Source organism: Pomacea canaliculata, linkage group LG7, assembly GCF_003073045.1.
Source record: "Pomacea canaliculata isolate SZHN2017 linkage group LG7, ASM307304v1, whole genome shotgun sequence".
NCBI lineage: Eukaryota > Metazoa > Mollusca > Gastropoda > Architaenioglossa > Ampullariidae > Pomacea > Pomacea canaliculata.
The window spans coordinates 1,350,392-1,371,708 of NC_037596.1; the positions used below are offsets into that span (position 1 = coordinate 1,350,392).

Genomic DNA, 21,317 nt, shown 5'->3' on the forward strand with positions numbered 1-21,317 from the left:
GTCCCAGTCATACACAGATGCAACTCATTAAAATACGGGCTCTGATGACCCACTTGCTGTGACCCACTAAATGCATCCACGTTCACTGCTGACGTCTACAGCAATGAACCTTCGCCATGAACCCTCTCTACACAGGAAGATGTTTAATGTGACATGAGCCAGTCCTCAAGCTACAGGTGATTACTGTTTGTAAACAACATCAGTGACGTTACCACAGCACGCTGTGACGTTACACGTGTCGGTCTGTGTAGCCTCCCCTGGACATGCGCCTTGTGTGCGGCTGCACGGGCGCCGCCGTGACCTTGACCCGTCTCCGCAGGTGGCGCTGCAAGCTGACCAGGTCTCCCATTGTCCCCATACAGAAGAGCCTATAACATTACACTAATAATAATAGATATAATTATTTGCAGTTTCAATGTTATTCTTACAAAATATTTTTTTTTGTTATGCTGTTCCTTTCAAATTCGAAAATAAAGTTTTTTCCAGCATGTATGTATATTTAACGTCTTGATGAGAGACTGTAAATCGTGGAAGATCGAAGAAATATTAATATTGATTAGCACGTTTACCTAAAGGCTCAAGACAATGGTAGAAAGAGACTAGAGACTAAAGGAATAGATACACACAGAGAGAAATAGATTTCGTTTTGACCATTCCATTCATAGGTTCTTACCTGTTTGTTTACTTTTTTACAATGGCGATGACTGGTAATGTACTCCCCCTTAATGTGCCAGACTAAAACTTTACTACTCAGGAATCGTCATGTTAAGTACAATAGTAGACTTGTATTCATTTAGTGAGGTGGCTTTCGATTTACTATTGTCTAGTAAAATCAACACAAATTTTATTATTACACAGGCAGCAGTAGTAAGCTCTCAATGTTCCTTAAACAGCTTGTGTCTAGGACTGTGGTAAGATGAGGCTGACATGTGACACGTGACATCAGGCATGCCTATACCTTCAATATTTCTGTCCTTAGTCAAGTTTCTACCTCGTTCCCGCCCAAAATGTACCGTTCAACCGGATTCACCTTATACTTTGTACCACGGTTAACACTTACCCATCTAATGTTCTCCCAGACATTCAACAGACACTTGCAGGTCGTAAGTCCCAAAGGGGTTAAAAAAAAATCTTAACATTACAAATGCCGCAAACTGGTCATTGCTGGAGATAAACAAGGGAAACAAGGGATATAATTTCTTTAGCTGTTGCAAAGGGCGACTACAAGAGTAGAGACAACGAAAGTAGAGATAACAAGAGTAGAGTGGAGTAGAGTAGAGATACCGACACCGACAGCAACAATAATAATATGTTATTTGTCTTAAACAGTATGGAAATACTTTTTTTTAGTCTTATTCATCAAAGAGTAGTAATTAAAAGTTAATAAAGCTACTGTTCACAACACCATGATTTATTATTTTAATTAAATGCTGGAGTAGTAAATATTTAATTATCACTGGTCTGCTTACTAAAGTTGCACATGACGCCGACATCGTACGAGTGGTCACAGCTGTGTATGTAGAGCCCCGAGTGTTGACACTGCGCCAGGCTGGTTTCGTTCCCCACACAATACAGGTTTTGGAACAAAATAGGACCAGAGCCTGCTCCGTACTTGTCTGACCCCACGGCTACTGCTGTTGTGCTGTCAAACATCACATACAAAGAGAGACTAAGTTTTTGAAAACGCATGCATATAGTAAAACCTAACCGACATGCACGTCAACTTTACTCGTTAAGAGAATAGAAAACTGCTGACTTGCAGATTTGTGTGACTCTTTTTTTCTAGTCATCTAAGTTCTCTTCACGACAAATACCCGGAATATTACAAAACCATCCCGTGCAACACATTTTCTCTTTGTTTTGTAAAATAGCCAAGATTATCTACACAAGAAACAATCCAGGTGGCGCAGCGAATAACAAGTCCTTTTGTTTTCATGATTGTTGAACAAACCTCAATTCTTCAGTAAACCACAAAAAACGTTAACTATACAACGGTGTATCCACTGGCAATAAGAATGTAGAGGAACCCCAACAAAAAGCCTTTTAAAGTGCCCCAGAGCTTGATCTTGTAAAGTTTGATCGCCAAGAACATCAGTAACATCAAGCGTTTCATTAGAATTTTCAATAAACACAGATGACAGGAAGTATTTTCTCTTATAAGCGTAAAATTGCACACAATATCTTAAAAAAAACCTTTTTGAAGTAAACAAAGTTGATTCTGATTTCTACTTACATTGCAAGGTGTCTCCATTGTCAAAAAAAAATTAAAACCAAAATAAATATAACTTCAACCACTCATGGTCAGTAGACGGTGTTAGTCATACTTATAAACAAGGTACGAACTACAAATGGTTGAAAAAGGATTTTTCCCATCAGAGGCAACAGTGGACGTTTAATACCTTTGAATTTAACACAATCTAGATTATCAGGCTACACGGTAATGGTAATTGTGTAATGTTTATGCCATCACTGTTATTTAAATTGTGTTTATTTACGTAGACTACACCTACCTGTCAAATCCTAACATCCTGCAGGCTACCAAAGCTTCTTCCTGTCCAAAACCGTCATCACACACTGTGTTCCAAGTTCCATCGTGAAAGATTTCCAGACGTCCCGCCTCCGCTGTGCCACCGACCACACGAGCTCTGAACTCTTGAGCTGACATAAAAAATACAAACATGTTCCAATAAAAAGTTAATTACATCTTTGTCGTAAATACAAAGGAACATGAAGTGAAAAAGTCTTATGTTGCATGATTAACAGATGACTACAAATTTCTTCCTCTTTTTTTAAGCTGTGCTAATAACATTTTCTTCGCCTACTGTATCTACAATTGTTTTATTATTGGTGTTTTATCATTAGGGCGTGAAAAATATGGCTACTTGACACACTGTACACCTACGGACGGCCGCCACGCCAGTGTATATTGAATATAAAACAGAAGGACGAAGGGGCCGCCATTTGTTTCTCTGCCCTGACCCCCTTAACGAGCCTACAGCCGCCCTGATACACGTTTGTGCTAAAGTCGTTTTATTAGCATGATCATCATCGTCGTGATCATCAGCGTCAATTTTGTTGTCGTCGATAATAAATCAAACACTCATTCATAATGTAGGTGTTGTATTCATGAGTCTCATTATTTGTGTGCAACATGCGGTACTAAGCAGTAGGCTACGAATTTTCCACTGATCATAAGAAACAAATATCAACGCACAGCATAGTGAGAAGAATTGAGGAGGTATAAAATGGAATAAAAAATATGCTAAAAAGAAGGTCATGCGATTAAAACTAAAAAAAAAATTAGGGAAAGCTAGCGACATATAACTTTGCTTCTACAGCTAAGTTTGGATTTAAAAACACTAAACATAAAGGAAAAGAAACTTTTGTGGGGGAAAGTTTGTGCAAATGAAAACTATTTGCAGGTGACAAGTTGACAGCAAAGTTGACTTCGGCCTCAAAAGTAATAGTTACAGACACGTGTTCTCGAATACCTGGATTTTTTTTTTCGTTTCGGCAAACAGACCACGTGTCGCATCCGTAGAGCAGGATCGGTACTACCGGGTAATTGTAACCTTACTCACGAGTTGTCTTCCTTCGCATCTCCAGTCAGAATACAAATAACACAAATCACACTTGTAATTCATTCGAAGTTTTTTTTTTTTTTTGCTTCACCAACGGGTAAGAAACTCTTTGGTCGCATCATGTAACTCAGGGACGGTTGACACTATGGCCGTACACAATGGCGGTGTCGGTGAGGAGGTTAACGCAGTCACAGCAGTGGTACCCCAAGGTGACGTCACGAGGCTAACGGTGCATCGAGCCACCACGCTGCTAGGTGTTGGAAGGCGCTCGACGAATGGTCTTGGAAGGTAATTCTTCCTATTTCAATAAGCTCTAACACAAATAGCCGGTACACGAAAAAAACAAACAAACAAACTGTAACTTAAAGTTACACTATACTTCTATTGTCAACCATATTCTCCAATACACACAATTTTTTCTTGTATGTTCGTGTTGACAACTTCTACGTAAGTTGTATTGTATTACCATTCTATAAATAAAAACACCCAAAAATGTCATACTTCATCTAGGCGAGGTTAATACACCCAGGGTTAGTCACATGCCGCATCTAGCGTCCATCGCTACTACCCTGGTCTACTCTCTTTAATGATCTCACTCGAAAGCTTTACAAATCGCCAAGACTCGTCTTCTTCCTTCGCCATCTCCAGCCTGAGTCCTGTACCAACCTCGTTCCCGTGTGCTACTGTGACAAGAAATATCTGTTATCTGTTGATATCTGGACATTTACACAAAAGCACCACCAATGTTGTGATTTGTACAAAGTTGATCAAATACATTCTTCATTTTGTTTGTCATGAGTATTAAATACTACTAAAAGTCTGCACACATTCTATTTCTTACATTTGGTTTGAGTAAGACAACTCAACCCCTACCTAACCTTTGTTCCTTAAACAGCTTGTGTCTAGGACTGTGGTAAGATGAGGCTGGAACCAATGGCTAGCGCCCACAACACCCACGTGACGCTACAGCGCGTGAAGACTTTGGCGCCAACACTGCGGACAGGGTTAGGAGGGGCAACGAACAGTGAACCCCCATTGGTACAACAAGAGTCACACTCAGACGACACGTGACGTAATATGGGCATGACGTCAGGTGTTGCTACAGTCATCTGAAAAAAGGCTTTGACCTTTCATACCCGGTGAACCGGATAAAATAGCCTGGATTATGACGTCAGACGTCGTCTGCTGTCAGCCTGTTACCGGTGTCCCCGGCACTGAGAGACACACAGGCACAGAAACAATGCTGACATGTGACACGTGACATCAGGCATGCCTATACCTTCAATATTTCTGTCCTTAGTCAAGTTTCTACCTCGTTCCCGCCCAAAATGTACCGTTCAACCGGATTCACCTTATACTTTGTACCACGGTTAACACTTACCCATCTAATGTTCTCCCAGACATTCAACAGACACTTGCAGGTCGTAAGTCCCAAAGGGGTTAAAAAAAATCTTAACATTACAAATGCCGCAAACTGGTCATTGCTGGAGATAAACAAGGGAAACAAGGGATATAATTTCTTTAGCTGCTGCAAAGGGCGACTACAAGAGGAGAGACAAAGAAAGTAGAGATAACAAGAGTAGAGTGGAGTAGAGTAGAGATACTGAAACCGACAGCAACAATAATAATATGTTATTTGTCTTAAACAGTATGGAAATACTTTCTTTTAGTCTTATTCATCAAAGAGTAGTAATTAAAAGTTAATAAAGCTACTGTTCACAACACCATGATTTATTTTTTTTAAAATAAATGCTGGAGTAGTAAATATTTAATTATCACTAGTCTGCTTACTAAAGTTGCACATGACGCCGACATCGTACGAGTGGTCACAGTTGTGTATGTAGAGCCCCCAGTGTTGACACTGCGCCAGGCTGGTTTCGTTCCCCACACAATACAGGTTTTGGAACAGAATAGGACCAGAGCCTGCTCCGTACTTGTCTGACCGCACGTATACTGCTGTTGTACTGACAAACATCACATACAAAGAGAGACTAAGTTTTTGAAAACGCATGCATATAGTAAAACCTAACCGACATGCACGTCAACTTTACTCGTTAAGAGAATAGAAAACTGCTGACTTGCAGATTTGTGTGACTCTTTTTTTCTAGTCATCTAAGTTCTCTTCACGACAAATACCCGGAATATTACAAAACCATCCCGTGCAACACATTTTCTCTTTGTTTTGTAAAATAGCCAAAATTATCTACACAAGAAACAATCCAGGTGGCGCAGCGAATTACAAGTTCTTTTGTTTTCATGATTGTTGAACAACCCTCAATTCTTCAGTAAACCACAAAAAACGTTAACTATACAACGGTGTATCCACTGGCAATTACAATGTAGAGGAACCCCAACGAAAAGCCTTTTAAAGTGCCCCAGAGCTTGATCTTGTAAAGTTTGATTGCCAAGAACATCAGTAACATCAAGCGTTTCATGAGAATTTCAATAAACACAGATGACAGGAAGTATTTTCTCTTATAAGCGTAAAATTGCACACAATATCTTAAAAAAAAACCTTTTAGAAGTAAACAAAGTTGATTCTGATTTCTACTTACATTGCAAGGTGTCTCCATTGTCAAAAAAAAATTTACAAAACCAAAATAAATGTAACTTCAACCACTGAAGGTCAGTAGACGGTGTTAGTCATACTTATAAACAAGGTACGAACTACAAATGGTTGAAAAAGGATTTTTCCCATCAGAGGCAACAGTGGACGTTTAATACCTTTGAATTTAACACAATCTAGATTATCAGGCTACACGGTAATGGTAATTGTGTAATGTTTATGCCATCACTGTTATTTAAATTGTGTTTATTTCCGTAGACTACACCTACCTGTTGAATCCTAACATTCTGCAGGCTACCAAAGCTTCTTCCTGTCCAAAACCGAAATTACACACTGTGTTCCAAGTTCCACCGTGAAAGATTTCCAGACGTCCCGCCTCCGCTGTGCCACCGACCACACGAGCTCTGAACTCTTGAGCTGACATTAAAAATACAAACATGTTCCAATAAAAAGTTAATTACATCTTAGTCGTAAATACAAAGGAACATGAATTGAAAAAGTCTTATGTTGCATGATTAACAGATGACTACAAATTTCTTCCTCTTTTTTTAAGCTGTGCTAATAACATTTTCTCCGCCTACTGTATCTACAATTGTTTTATTATTGGTGTTTTATCATTAGGGCGTGAAAAATATGGCTACTTGACACACTGTTCACCTACAGAGGACCGTCACGCCAGTATATATTGAATATAAAACAGAAGGACGAAGGGGCCGCCATTTGTTTCTCTGTGCTAAAGTCGTTTTATTGGCATGATCATCATCGTGATCATCACCATCAATTTTGTTGTCGTCGAGAATAAATCAAACACTCATTCATAATGTAGGTGTTGTATTCATGAGTCTCATTATTTGTGTGCAACATGCGGTACTAAGCAGTAGGCTAAGAATTTTCCAGTGATCATAAGAAACAAATATCAACGCATAGCATAGTGAGAAGAATTGATTAGGTATAAATTGGAATTAAAAATGTGCTCAAAAGAAGGCCATGCGGTTAAAACTAATAAAAAAAAAATTTGGGAAAGCTAGAGACAAATAACTTTGCTTCTACAGCTAAGTTTGGATTTAAAAAGACTAAACATAAAGGAAAAGAAACTTTTGTGGGGGAAAGTTTGTGCAAATGAAAACTATTTGCAGGTGACAAGTTGACAGCAAAGTTGACTTCGGCCTCAAAAGTAATAGTCACAGACACGGGTTCTCGAATACGTGGATTTTTTTTTTTTGGTTTCGGCAAACAGACCACGTGTCGCATCCGTACAGCACGATCGGTACTACCGGAGAATTGTACAGCTTGTACATGATAGGGAAACTTATGTCTATGTCAGATCCTGTCTACTCTAGCTATTGCTGCTGTTGCTGATGGAGACACAGGGTGTAGCTGCCTCTGTCACGGACTCTGGCTCTCACAGAACAACACACACACGTGTCTGTACGAGTTCTTGTGACACAGAGACAAACGATCACCTGAGGCTGTCCAGCACATGTTGTCATGTTGCTCAGCATTTTACGGAATAGAACACAGATAATTGTATTCATACTAAAATGTGTTAACACACAGTTCGTTGGGGAAGATGTTAAAAGCCATCTAAGATAAGTAAACGTAATGCAATAAATGCAATAGTGTCTACTCTTTACTTTATATGTATATCACTCCCTCAGTTTGTAGCTTACAACAGTTTCCAATATTGTAGTCTTCGAAGTAGCCGTTGCTAACACGTATTTCGATTAACAAACACAGCTTCGCTAAAAGTTTTCTCAGTACTTCTTCAAAACCTCAGTTACCTGTAACCTTACTCACGAGTTGTCTTCCTTCGCATTTCAAGTCAGAATACAAATAGTGTTCCCTCGCTACTTCGCAGTTAATCTATCTCGGATTCACTACTTCGCGGTTTTTTTCGGCTTTTATCGGTCGATACTTCGTGCTGGGAATTGTCGTTCTACAAAATACCATGGATATTTCAACACGAACAAGACGAAAAATGTAGCTATATTTGTATTTCTATTAAAATACCATGGTTATTTTGTAGATAGAAAGAAAAAAATAATTGTGTAACAGAAATCCATTGCTATGCCTAAGCGAAGAGCCATGATTGTTATCTCCCATCTCGCAGCCAGTTCGCATCAGTTTTTTGGGTTTCTCTGAGTAAAGTTATAATTTATATTTACACTAATTTGTTATTGTACTGTATTAATACCATGATTAATATATTACTTTACACTCACATGATATTGTTTGACATGTATATATTATTATTGCGTGTATGTCCCTATTTCGCGGAAATTCGTTTATCGCGGCTGATCGTGGCACCTATCACCCGCGATAAACGAGGGAACACTGTAACACAAATCACACTTGCAATTCATTTGAAGTTTTTTTGTTTGTTTTTTTTTTTTTTTGCTCCACCAACGGGTAAGAAAATCTTTGGTCACACCATGTAACTCAGGGACGGTTGACACTATGGCCGTACACAATGGCGGTGTCGGTGAGGAGGTTAACGCAGTCACAGCAGCGGTACCCCAAGGTGACGTCACGAGGCTAACGGTGCATCGAGCCCACACGCTGCTGGGTGTTGGAAGGCGCTCGACAATGGTCTTGGAAGGTAATTCTTCCTATTTCAAATGAGCTCCAACACAATCAGCCCGTACACGAAAAAAACAAACAAACAAACAGCAACTTAAGGTAGACTATACTTCTATTGTTAACCATATTGTCTAATCCAAACAATTTTTTCTTGTATGTTTGTGTTGACAACTTCTACGTAAGTTGTATTGTATTACCATTCTATAAATAAAAACACCAAAATAATGTCATACTTCATCTAGGCGAGGTTAATACACCCAGGGTTAGTCACATGCCACATCCAGCGTCCATCGCTACTACCCTGGTCTACTCTCTTTAATGATCTCACTCGAAAGCGTTACAAATCGCCACCAAGACTCGTCTTCTTCCTTCGCCATCTCCAGCCTGAGTCCTGTACCAAACTCGTTCACGTGTGCTACTGTGACAAGAAATATCTGTTATCTATTGATATCTGGACATTGACATAAAAGCACCACGAATGTTGTGATTTCTACAAAGTTGATCAAATACATTCTTCATTTTGTTTGTCAGGAATATTATACACTATTGACAGTCTGCACACATTTTATTTCTTACATTTGGTTTGAGTAAGACAACTCAACCTCTACCTAACCTTTGTTCCTTAAACAGGTTAGGACTGTGGTAAGATGAGGCTGGAACCAATGGCCAGCGCCCACAACACCCACGTGACGCTACAGCGACTGAAGGCTTTGGCGCCAACACTGCGGACAGGGTTGGGAAGGGCAATGAACAGTGAACCCCCATTGTTACAACAAGAGTCACACTCAGACGACGCGTGACGTAACATGGGCATGACGTCAGGTGTTGCTACAGTCATCGGAAAAAAGACCTTGACCTTTCATACCCTGTGAACCGGATAAAATAGCCTGGATTATGACGTCAGACGTCGTCTGCTGTCAGCCTGTTACCGGTGTCCCCGGCACTGAGAGACACACAGGCACAGAAACAATGCTGACATGTGACACGTGACATCAGGCATGCCTATACCTTCAATATTCCAGTCCTGAGTCAAGTTTCTACCTCGTTCCCGCCCAAAATGTTCTGTTCAACCGGATTCACCTTATACTTTGTACCACGGTTAACACTTACCCATCTAATGTTCTCCCAGACATTCAACAGACACTTGCAGGTAGTAAGTCCCAAAGGGGTTAAAAAAAAATCTTAAAATTACAAATGCCGCAAACTGGTCATTGCTTAAGATAAACAAGGGAAACAAGGGATATAATTTCTTTAGCTGTTGCAAAGGGCGACTACAAGAGGAGAGACAACGAGAGTAGATACAACAAGAGTAGAGTGGAGTAGAGTAGAGATACCGACACCGACAGCAACAATAATAATATGTTATTTGTCTTAAACAGTATGGAAATACTTTTTCTTAGTCTTATTCATCAAAGAGTAGTAATTAAAAGTTAATAAATCTACTGTTCACAACACCATGATTTATTTTTTTTTAACTAAATGCTGGTGTAGTAAATATTTAATAATCACTGGTCTGCTTACTAAAATTGCACATGACGCCGACATCGGACGAGTGTTCACAGTTGTGTATGTACAGCCCTAGGTGTTGACACTGCGCCAGGCTGGTTTCGTTCCCCACACACCGCAGGTTACTGAACAGAATAGGACCAGAGCCTGCTCCGTACTTGGCTGACCACACGTATACTGCTGTTGTACTGACAAACATTACATACAAAGAGAGACTAAGTTTTTGAAAACGCATGCATATAGTAAAACCTAACCGACATGCACGTCAACTTTACTCGTTAAGAGAATAGAAAACCGCTGACTTGCAGATTTGTGTGACTTTTTTTCTAATCATCTAAGTTCTGTTCACGACAAATACCCGGAATATTACAAAACCATCCCGTGCAACACATTTTCTCTTTGTTTTGTAAAATAGCCAAAATTATCTACACAAGAAACAATCCAGGTGGCGCAGCGAATAACAAGTCCTTTTGTTTTCATGATTGTTGAACAACCCTCAATTCTTCAGAAAACCACAAAAAACGTTAACTATACAACGGTGTATCCACTGACAATAAGAATGTAGAGGAACCCCAACGAAAAGCCTTTTAAAGTGCCCCAGAGCTTGATCTTGTAAAGTTTGATTGCCAAGAACATCAGTAACATCAAGCGTTTCATGAGAATTTCAATAAACACAGATGACAGGAAGTATTTTCTCTTATAAGCGTAAAATTGCACACAATATCTTAAAAAAAACTGTTTGAAGTAATCAAAGTTGATTCTGATTTCTACTTACATTGCAAGGTGTCTCCATTGTCAAAAAAAAAAAAAAATTAAAACCAAAATAAATATAACTTCAACCACTCATGGTCAGTAGACGGTGTTAGTCATACTTATAAACAAGGTACGAACTACAAATGGTTGAAAAACGATTTTGCCCCCAGAGGCAACAGTGGACGTTTAATACCTTTGAATTTAACACAATCTAGATTATCAGGCTACACGGTAATGGTAATTGTGTAATGTTTATGCCATCACTGTTATTTAAATTGTGTTTATTTCCGTAGACTACACCTACCTGTTGAATCCTAACATTCTGCAGGCTACCAAAGCTTCTTCCTCTCCAAAACCGTGATAACACACTGTGTTCCAAGTTCCGTCGTAAAAGATTTCCAGACGTCCCGCCTCCGCTGTGCCACCGACCACACGAGCTCTGAACTCTTGAGCTGACATTGAAAATACAAACATGTTCCAATAAAAAGTTAATTGCATCTTAGTCGTAAATACAAAGGAACATGAAGTGAAAAAGTCTTATGTTGCATGATTAACAGATGGCTACAAATTTCTTCCTCTTTTTTTATGATGTGCTAAAAACATTCTTTTTGCCTACTGTATCTACAATTGTTTTATTATTGGTGTTTTATTATTAGGGCGTGAAAAATATGGCTACTTGACACACTGTGCACCCGCGCCAGTTTATATTGAATACAACAGAAGGACGAAGGTGCCGCCATTTGTTTCTCTGCCCTGACCCTCAACGAGCCTACAGCCTGATACACGTTTGTGCTAAAGTCATTTTATTGGCATGATCATCATCGTGATCATCAGCATCAATTTTGTTGTCGTCGAGAATAAATCAAACACTCATTCATAATGTAGGTGTTGTATTCATGAGTCTCATTATTTGTGTGCAACATGCGGTACAAAGCAGTAGGCTACGAATTTTCCACTGATCATAAGAAACAAATATCAACGCACAGCATAGTGAGAAGAATTGAGGAGGTATAAAATGGAAAAAAAAATGTGCTAAAAAGAAGGCCATGCGGTTAAAACTAAAAAAAAAAAAATTGGGAAAGCTAGAGACAAACAACTTTGCTTCTACAGCTAAGTTTGGATTTAAAAAGACTAAACATAAAGGAAAAGAAACTTTTGTGGGGGAAAGTTTGTGCAAATGAAAACTATTTGGAGGTGACAAGTTGACAGCAAAGTTGACTTCGGCCTCAAAAGTAATAGTCACAGTCACGTGTTCTCGAATACGTGGATTTTTTTTTTCGTTTCGGCAAACAGACCACGTGTCACATCCGTAGAGCAGGATCGGTACTACCGGGTATTGTACAGCTTGTACATGATAGGGAAACTGATGGCTATGTCAGATCCTGTCTACTCTAGCTATTGCTGCTGTTGCTGATGGAGACACAGGGTGTAGCTGCCTCTGTCACGGACTCTGGCTCTCACAGAACAACACACACACGTGTCTGTACGAGTTCTTGTGACACAGAGACAAACGATCACCTGAGGCTGTCCAGCACATGTTGTCATGTTGCTCAGCATTTTACGGAATAGAACACAGATAATTGTATTCATACTAAAATGTGTTAACACACAGTTCGTTGGGGAAGATGTTAAAAGCCATCTAAGATAAGTAAACGTAATGCAATAAATGCAATAATGTCTGCTCTCTATTTTATATGTATATCATTCCCTCAGTTTGTAGCTTACAGCAGTTTCCAATGTTCAAGTCTTCAAAATAACCGTTGCTAACCACGTATTCCGACTCAAAAACACAACCTCGCTAAACGTTTTCTCAGTACTTCTTCATAACCTCAGTTGCCTGTAACCTTACTCACGAGTTGTCTTCCTTCGCATCTCCAGTCAGAATACAAATAACACAAATCACACTTGTAATTCATTCGAAGTTTTTTTTTTTTTTTGCTTCACCAACGGGTAAGAAACTCTTTGGTCGCATCATGTAACTCAGGGACGGTTGACACTAAGGCCGTTCACAAGGTCGGTGTCGGTGAGGAGGTTAACGCAGTCACAGCAGCGGTACCCCACGGTGACGTCACGAGGCTAACGGTGCATCGAGCCCACACACTGCTGGTTGTTGGAAGGCGCTCGTCGAATGGTCTGGGGAGGTAATTCTTCCTCCTTCAAATGAGCTCCAACACAATCAGCCCGTACACAAAAAACAAACAAACAAACAAACTGTAACTTAAAGTTACACTATACTTCTATTGTTAACCATATTCTCCAATACACAACAATTTTTTCTTGTATGTTCGTGTTGACAACTTCTACGTAAGTTGTATTGTATTACCATTCTATAAATAAGAACACCAAAATAATGTCATACTTCATGTAGGCGAGGTTAATACACCCAGGGTTAGTCACATGCCACATCCAGCGTCCATCGCTACTACCCTGGTCTACTCTCTTTAATGATCTCACTCGAAAGCTTTACAAATCGTCACCAAGACTCGTCTTCATCCTTCGACATCTCCAGCCTGAGTCCTGTACCAACATCGTTCCCGTGTGCTACAGACTGTGGCGAGGTTTGCTGTTGATTTGTCTAACCTCGGCGAGTCCCACAATGTCTGTCGGTATGTGAATGGTTAAGTAATCGTCAACAAACTGCATCGTCAGATGGTGCGCCAAGTGTTGAACAGTAGTTGACAGGCTCTAAGAATGCTCGCGCGAACTTTTCTTTCTGAGAACCGATTTGCACGTGAATTAGGTGCGCAGCTCAAAGCAACTTGTCACTTTACATGTCAGGAACAAACATAGTGGCCTCAGAAGACTGTAAAGTTTGCCATACACAAAAAGTTATCACTCGCAACAATTTCAGGCTTTTAATCGCCTAGTCTTTATGATTTCAACAATCACTGAAGCGTGAACAGAGTTTTCTATCCTTGACAAGTAATAATGCAAAATAATGAGTAATTCATCAGGCTTGGCACCAACAGCAGGTACATGAGGTAAGTAGTGACCACCCTGTACCTCATGATGCTCGTTGATTCTGGTGATGAAGACTTACAATGATGGTGTGTCTGTGACTGACAAGACACTGGACGTCGACGGCAGCTCCGCAACTTTACATACAGCGACCCGGATGCAAACCACAGCGATGAAACAACTTTAATTGCCATAAAGTGTGAGAAATATTGTTAGAGTATCTGTGATGGTTTAGGATGTTAGAGTGAGTTCACCAACTCCCTGTGCTTCCTAAGTTTATAGGATACCCATGTTACTGGAAGTCATTATTCAAGAACTTAGCGCCCAGCAAGAGATGAATATGTGACAAGAAAGGTCAATGGCAAACAAATTTCTTTTGAGAATCCTAACAATCTATACTTACCACCTCTTTACATTAACATGCGTCTAATGAAAAATATTGCGAAGACTTTCAAAAACATTTACAACATCTATTTCAGAATGTTCTAAATTAGTAAATGCTATGAAAAAGAAAGGAGTTTTTATAGGTCCACAATGAGAGATTTCCTAAACATACGTTATTTTAAATAAAGGTATTTAGGAGATGGGAGCATGGCCTTTCTAGAGCGTTTGCGATAAGGTTCTTGAATAAATAAATATGATATTTACAAAGATTTAACGGCAAAGATGTTGATTACGAAAACTTAGGAGCTCGAAATTTACTGAAAATGCACTTTCTTCATTCACAACTAAATTGTTTGTCTCCTAACAAAAGTGATGTAAGTAATGAGCAAGCGAAATGCTTCTATCAAGACATTAGTCATTGAATATAACAAAGGGAAGAGCAGTCCGAATACCAAAGTCGACTTTTGTCGGTTCTTACAGAGGGAAAGTAATTTTTCTTACAGCAGAAAGTCAAGATCCCAAAGTCATTACCACCAACAGCAGTCGAATATAAATGTAATGAAATGTCCAAACAGTTAATAGTCTAAAATGAAGAAAATAGTTCATAACCTAAAAGGGAAACCAGCAAGCTGTTATTTAGTATCACCAAAGAAATCAGAATGTTTCAATTATGTAGAAACATACCTAATACTTTGTAATGTAATGTTTGTAAGTTCTTGCACAGTGCTACAACAACAACAACAACAACAATAATGATTTATCTTCAACACCCTTGAACGTCCTTGATTTTTCGACTTATTTATCAAACAACAGTAATTCAAAGCTAATAGGGAAATTCTTAGCAACAGCGTACGGCAATTTTTAACAAGATAAATTAAATGCTGAAGTAGTTGTACATATGTATGGTCTGCTTACTAATGTTGCACATAACGCCGACATCCTGCGAGTGGTAACAGTTGTGTGTGTAGTGCCCCGAGTATTTACACTGCGCCAGGCTGGTTTCGTTCCCCACACACCGCAGGTCACTGAACAGAATAGGACCAGAGCCTGCTCCGTACTTGACTGACCCCACGGCTACTGCTGTTGTGCTGTCCGACATCAGAAACGAAAAGCAGAAGATATAAACATTAAAATAAACATACACTTTACACTCAATACAGACAAAAAAATTCTATAAACATGTATACAAGCTCGCGCGCGGACACACACGGAACACTTGCCACAGAGAAACCCTCAGTTTATATCGTGTGACTGTTGCTGGCGCTGTTGGTGTAGTTGCTGCTTTCGACTTTGATTCTCATATTAAACATTGCCTGACAGTTTTCCTTCGCCGTTCTATCGCAGTTTACACTCCCTTTTGTCTACTTCTCTACAACCTCTCCATACTTTCCTCTAGCTTAGTAGGTTGGATGTGGTTTTAGCACTGCTCCTGTAGCAGCCATGATATCATCAACTTTTCTGGATCTGATTCCATTGATCACTCAATACACATCTTTGTTATCTTTTTCGTTGGGGAAATTTGAAAAACTTTTTGTGCTTACGCGTTTTATTTTTTTTAAGAGTTTGCATCGATGTATCTCTCATTTGCAAGTCTTGAGTACCTTAATTTTTGTTAATCTTTATCTTGAACGTTAGTGACACGAATAGTGCGATAAGTAGATATGTAGGCAATAATTTAAAATAAAATTTATTACATTACTACATACAGGGTTAAAAATGAGTTTATACTACTCTATCAGACAGCAAGTGCAGGACTTAAATACACGCAGTTAAACATACCCGGACATTAACCTCAACTTTGTACTGGGAAAATAAATACAAAACCTCTAACTTGCAGGTTTGTATGATGCATTTTACTAACCATTTAACTGCTGTACACGACAAATATTAGAAATATTACAAAGTCATCCTGTGTAGCACATTCTTTTATTTCCTCTGTCAAATTGCCGAGATTAATCTACACAAGAAATGAATCAGGTAATGCAGCGAATTAACAGTTCTTTTTTTCAATGATTGTTAAACCATACCCGGATTTTGAGTAAACGATAAAACATTTTACCTGTATAACAATATGTCCATTTGTAATAAGAATGTAGAGGAACCCCAACTAAAAGCCATTTAATGTTTCCCAAAGCTTGATCTTGTCAAGTTGTATCGCCCAGAAAATCAGTAACATCAAGCGTTTGATGGCAATGTCAAAAAAAAAACGCAGATGGCAGAAAGTATGTCTTGGTAATGTGGGATATGATACAATATTTTAATAACACATTTTTGAAGCGTTTGTAAGGGGTTTGTTTTACTTATCAACGAGGCACGAACTGCCACTGCCTGAAAAAGACTGTTCCCATCAGAGTCAATAGTGAATCTTAACTACTTTTAAACTTGACACACTTGAGATTATCAGGCTAAGCTTTTTTGTTTCATTTTAAAAGATGAGTCAATGGATCAAATTTGTAAAAGAAGCAAAAATCCCAGTTACTTAAATTGTGCTTATTTCGTGAGACTACACATACCTGTTGAATCCTAACATCCTGCAGGCTACCAAAGCTTCTTCCTGTCCAAAATCTCTATCACACACTGTGTTCCAAGCTCCATTGTAAAAGATTTCCAGACGTCCCGCCTCCGCTGTACCACCGACCACACGAGCTGTTAACTGTTGAGCTAAAATTGAAAATACAAACATGTTACATTAATAAATCAATTGGATCATTGTCGTAAGTAAAGATGAAAACCCTGTCAAAAAGTGTCATGTTGCTTGATTATCACATGGCTACACATCTCTTCCTCTTTTCTTAAGCTGGGCTAGTAACATCATGCTCACCTTTTTTTAGTATTACTAAAGGCGTCAACATGTCTACTTGATAAACGTTTGCATTAAAGTCTTTTTACGACTACGAGCATCATCGTCATTATTGTTGCTGTTTTTGATAAACCAGAAACTCATTACTGAGTTAGATTTAGTATTTATTACTGTTAAACACCTCATTACATAATTGAAGCTATCGCAGTAAAAAGCAGGCTGTGGAACTATAAGCAAATATCTACTCATTGCTTAGTGAGAAAAAAGCGAAGAGGAATGAAAATCGAGGAAATAAAAATAAACGAATACCACATTCTGAAAAATATATTCAGCACAGATCGTAGACCGCAGTGTACAGTTTCTTGTGTCGGTCACTCAGTCAATCGTCCATTGGCAGCAACTGTCGGAAGGGGGAGCACACTGTACATGGATAGAGTCGGCAGCTGACAGGTTACACCTTGTCTATATTGCAGTATAGTGAGCAGGTGGTTTACAGGACAACAAGCTCAGTCTTGACGTCTGTAAACCATTTATTTCTGTGGCCACTGAGGCGTCAAGGGTTTCCAAGATGCTTTAAACAATATTCTACCAGGTGTTTTGCCACATCACTAAAGAAGACCAGCTGAAACTGGCAGACTGTTGAAAGTGGAGGTTGCTGGTGCCCTACAAGAGAGACAATCGTCCTTCGTATAAAGTAGTTGGTTCTATCACTTCTATGTTCTAGGTTTGAGATCCAGAGAAGCCTCCTTATGGACTTGCTCTCCAATGCATTAATTCTTAGACAATAATTCACGTGTCACATACCTAGAGAAAGATCGGAGCTACCAGAGATTATTACAGCTTGTACTTGATATTTCAACTTATCGACTATGCCAAATCCAATCTAGCAAAGCCATTACCACTATTCTGCTTAACTCCATTTCACATACATTTGTTGGTGCGACCTTGCAGTTGTTAGTTAGTACCTGCTAACAGATTTTGTCATCTGGAGAGCGTAGGCTGCATGTCGTTTTTCAACACCTGGAAACGGAAGTATGATGGTCGTGGAGACCTTTAATGAAAGTGATGAGGGCGTTCTTTACGTACATCTACTGTGCTTCAAGGTCAACTCCCGTTATTCTGCTAGCAGTTCCTCTGTGGTGATGCTGATGATGTTTGTGCTACTTTTAGCATGACTTTGCTTAGGTGGCTGATAAGGCTCATGGTTATGTAATCCTGACACTGATGTTTCCTGCTTCCATCTGGGAGACGAAACCCCGCGTTTCCAGACAAGAATAGCGAGAACCTTTTTAGTTTTTTCCCGTCTGGCTTGAGCAGCTCAGCTGACTCATTTTTAATGTTTGACTTTCCTTCCGACTTTGTAGAGATCCTTTGACCCCTTGCCCGTCCGACTTGGAGTTCTATAGGTTAACTGTTTCTAGTCTACTTGTTTTGAAGGGTGTTAGTGCTGGCCTTCAGCTACAAATAATTCAAGAATAGATGCAGTCACAAATTGTACCTCTCCCAGAAAAAAGGAAATAGAATATAATCCAACAACTACAGACCCATAAGATTTATCAGCTATTTTTTCAAAGTGATGCTGAAGGTCATACAGAACGGCATGAGCACCATAGAAGAACAGGCTATATAGCTATAACAGGCTATAACAGGCTATAACAGGCTATAACAGGCTATAACAGGCAATATGGCTATAACACCACAGGCTATATGGCTTTAGGCTATGCAAGAGCACAGTTCAACAGATCTTCAAATGTCGCATTCTCACAGAAAAGCATGTCAAGGTGGCCCTCAATCAGAACTTCACTGACATTAAATAATCATTTGAGAGACTCTAGCACGTGGGGCTATGCCATGTGATGTAAAAATTCAACATCAAAGAAGGAATCATTCTAGTCGTCGAAGCGCTGTACAGTATCTCATCAAGTACATTGCTCCTAAATAATCAAATAGGAACAGACGTCCGCACCACAGGAAGACTACTTCGAGGATACCCCTAATCATCGATGCTGCCTAATTTCTGAGTTGGAGAACATCGTGCTCGAAACTCTCCAAGATCATCATACTTTCATCTCAATTGGTGGAAGACCGATCTGCATGCAGTCCACTTTTTGCACGTCAGTGATCTGTTAGCAGGCTCTAACAAAGAATTACAAGACCTAAGCAACAGACTAACAAACAGTTCAAACACACATGGTATGGAGACAAGAAATAAAAAGAGCAATGTTCTGGTTGATGGCAGCGGCAAAGCAGAGATTTATATGTACGGGGTAGAGCTCGAATAAGTAAGCAGCTTCACGTACATGGGAGCAATCCTCTTTAACGACAGCAGTCCACGCCAGATATGTAATCAGAATCGTAAACAGCAACAACAGTAATAGTTAAGCTAGACATGATCGTTTTGTATTGTGCCCAGCAATAGAAGTAGTATCGTATTGAATAATAACGTCGAGATACAACCCTAATAAAGCTATGATGCACACAAAATGGCCTTTATCACGTATTTATGCTATCAAGGTTACACTGGTAATGTTAGGTATATAGTTTAGGAAAACTCGTCGACTTCCAAGAGGCTATGAATTTGTTTGCTTTTTAAGCAAGCGTGTAATAGGGTCCTCAATAAAATAAATCTATTATAACTAATATTTCAGGAAACAATCTTTGTATGTGACTCTAATCTGTTATTGAAGCTTTTATAATTTAGTTCATGTTGATGTTTTAGTGGGCCCTTTGAGTTGTCAGTTTAATTGTAAATGTAGTTAAGTACAATTTGTAGGACGACATGTTAACAACAACTAAAATTTACTTTTTAAAAGGTGTGCGAGGTATCGCTTGTGATAACACATTTCAAGCCTTCAATTATCAGGTCAAGCTGAGTAACTAGTTTGTGTAAACATAGATCATGATGTGGACTAAGGACACAAACTTTGTCTCCTAAGGAATATTGCAAAATGTCCACGGGAAACTAAAGCAAAATGCCACGTGCTTTAGACACTTTGTTTCAGGTTGGTACGTTCCCTCTACAGAAATGTAAACATGGAAACATTGTGTAAAGATTTGGCGAAGTGTTAATGGCCAGTAAAGTAGATATGTGTCTATGGTGTCTTAGTATATTTGGGACTATAAGGCTAAGAAAAAGAAACGTGGTATCAGTTAATAATTAGAATTGTTGAATAATAAAGAGTAACTTTTGGATGTACATTCAAATTTCTTTTCTACATTTATAGTGTATTTTTATTAAAAATCGGAAATATAAGCGACACCTTTTGCAGATACTCCCAGTGATAATTGTCATTTACCTTTCGTCTCTTGTATTGAGCAGTCTGGTAACCTAATTGACATTACCTGTCATAAAACGCTTACTAATCTTGCCAGTGGAACTACACACCACTAGAGAGTTTCATATCCTTAAGAAGTTTATTAAAGTTATTAAAGCAATATGATGACTACTTACCCAGGCTTGGCACCAACAGCAGGTACATGAGGTAAGTAGTGACCACCCTGTACCTCATGATGCTCGTTGACTCTGGTGATGGAGACTTACAATGATGGTGTGTCTGTGACTGACAAGACACTGGACGTCGACCGCAGCGCCGCAACTTTACACACAGCGACCAGGATGCAAAGCTTTACGACCAGTGATTCGTCGATAGGTCACGTGCCGCGCTGTGATTGGTCGGCTATTTTATTTTTTTTTTTATGTATGTCTTTCTCTCTGCCTGAGGACGTGCGTGTGTCTCCGAAGTGCAGTAAGAGTCCTGAGGTGCACTGAGCCCAAGACAAGTACAGCTTATTGAAAGACAAAGCAGCATGGTGCAAAATTTGTTGCAAAATAATTTTGTTTGTATGACTATCTTTAGTAGTTTGTAGTTTGCTATCAGAAGAAGACTTAATCGTTAATCATTCGTAAAGAGGAGCTGCAATCTATTTCGTACGCAGAAAATAATGAGCTTTCTACTTAATAACTTTTAACAACTGAACATAGTCATGATTGAGCCATATACGAGAGAAAGATTCCTACTGCATTTTGTGACACTAAGACAAACATACCCTTAAGAATGAGTTCTTGGACCTTCTGAAACGCTTTTTGTTCGTGTCGTATGTATTATTGACTTTATACATATCATTGCATGTTTGGCTCATTAGTATGTTGTAAGGAGTATGTGCTTTTCATCTGACATTTTCGGAGCCG

General features: G+C 39.2%; 2 protein-coding genes across 12 annotated transcripts in view; both read right to left on the reverse strand.

The window, feature by feature from the left end:
• Positions 1-21,317, reverse strand: part of LOC112569471 (A disintegrin and metalloproteinase with thrombospondin motifs adt-1-like) — a 595,732-nt gene that overhangs the window by 7,381 nt on the left and 567,034 nt on the right. The gene's annotated exons all lie outside the window — the stretch shown is intronic.
• LOC112569486 (deleted in malignant brain tumors 1 protein-like) lies at positions 278-20,746 on the reverse strand. The gene is made up of 10 exons (XM_025247293.1): positions 20,580-20,746; positions 16,842-16,989; positions 15,244-15,416; positions 11,291-11,438; positions 10,249-10,421; positions 6,417-6,564; positions 5,373-5,545; positions 2,511-2,658; positions 1,470-1,642; positions 278-381 (listed from the first exon to the last, which is right to left on the reverse strand). The coding sequence occupies exons 1-10, from the start codon at positions 20,635-20,637 to the stop codon at positions 377-379; spliced, it is 1,347 nt and encodes a 448-aa protein (XP_025103078.1). The 5' UTR covers positions 20,638-20,746; the 3' UTR covers positions 278-376.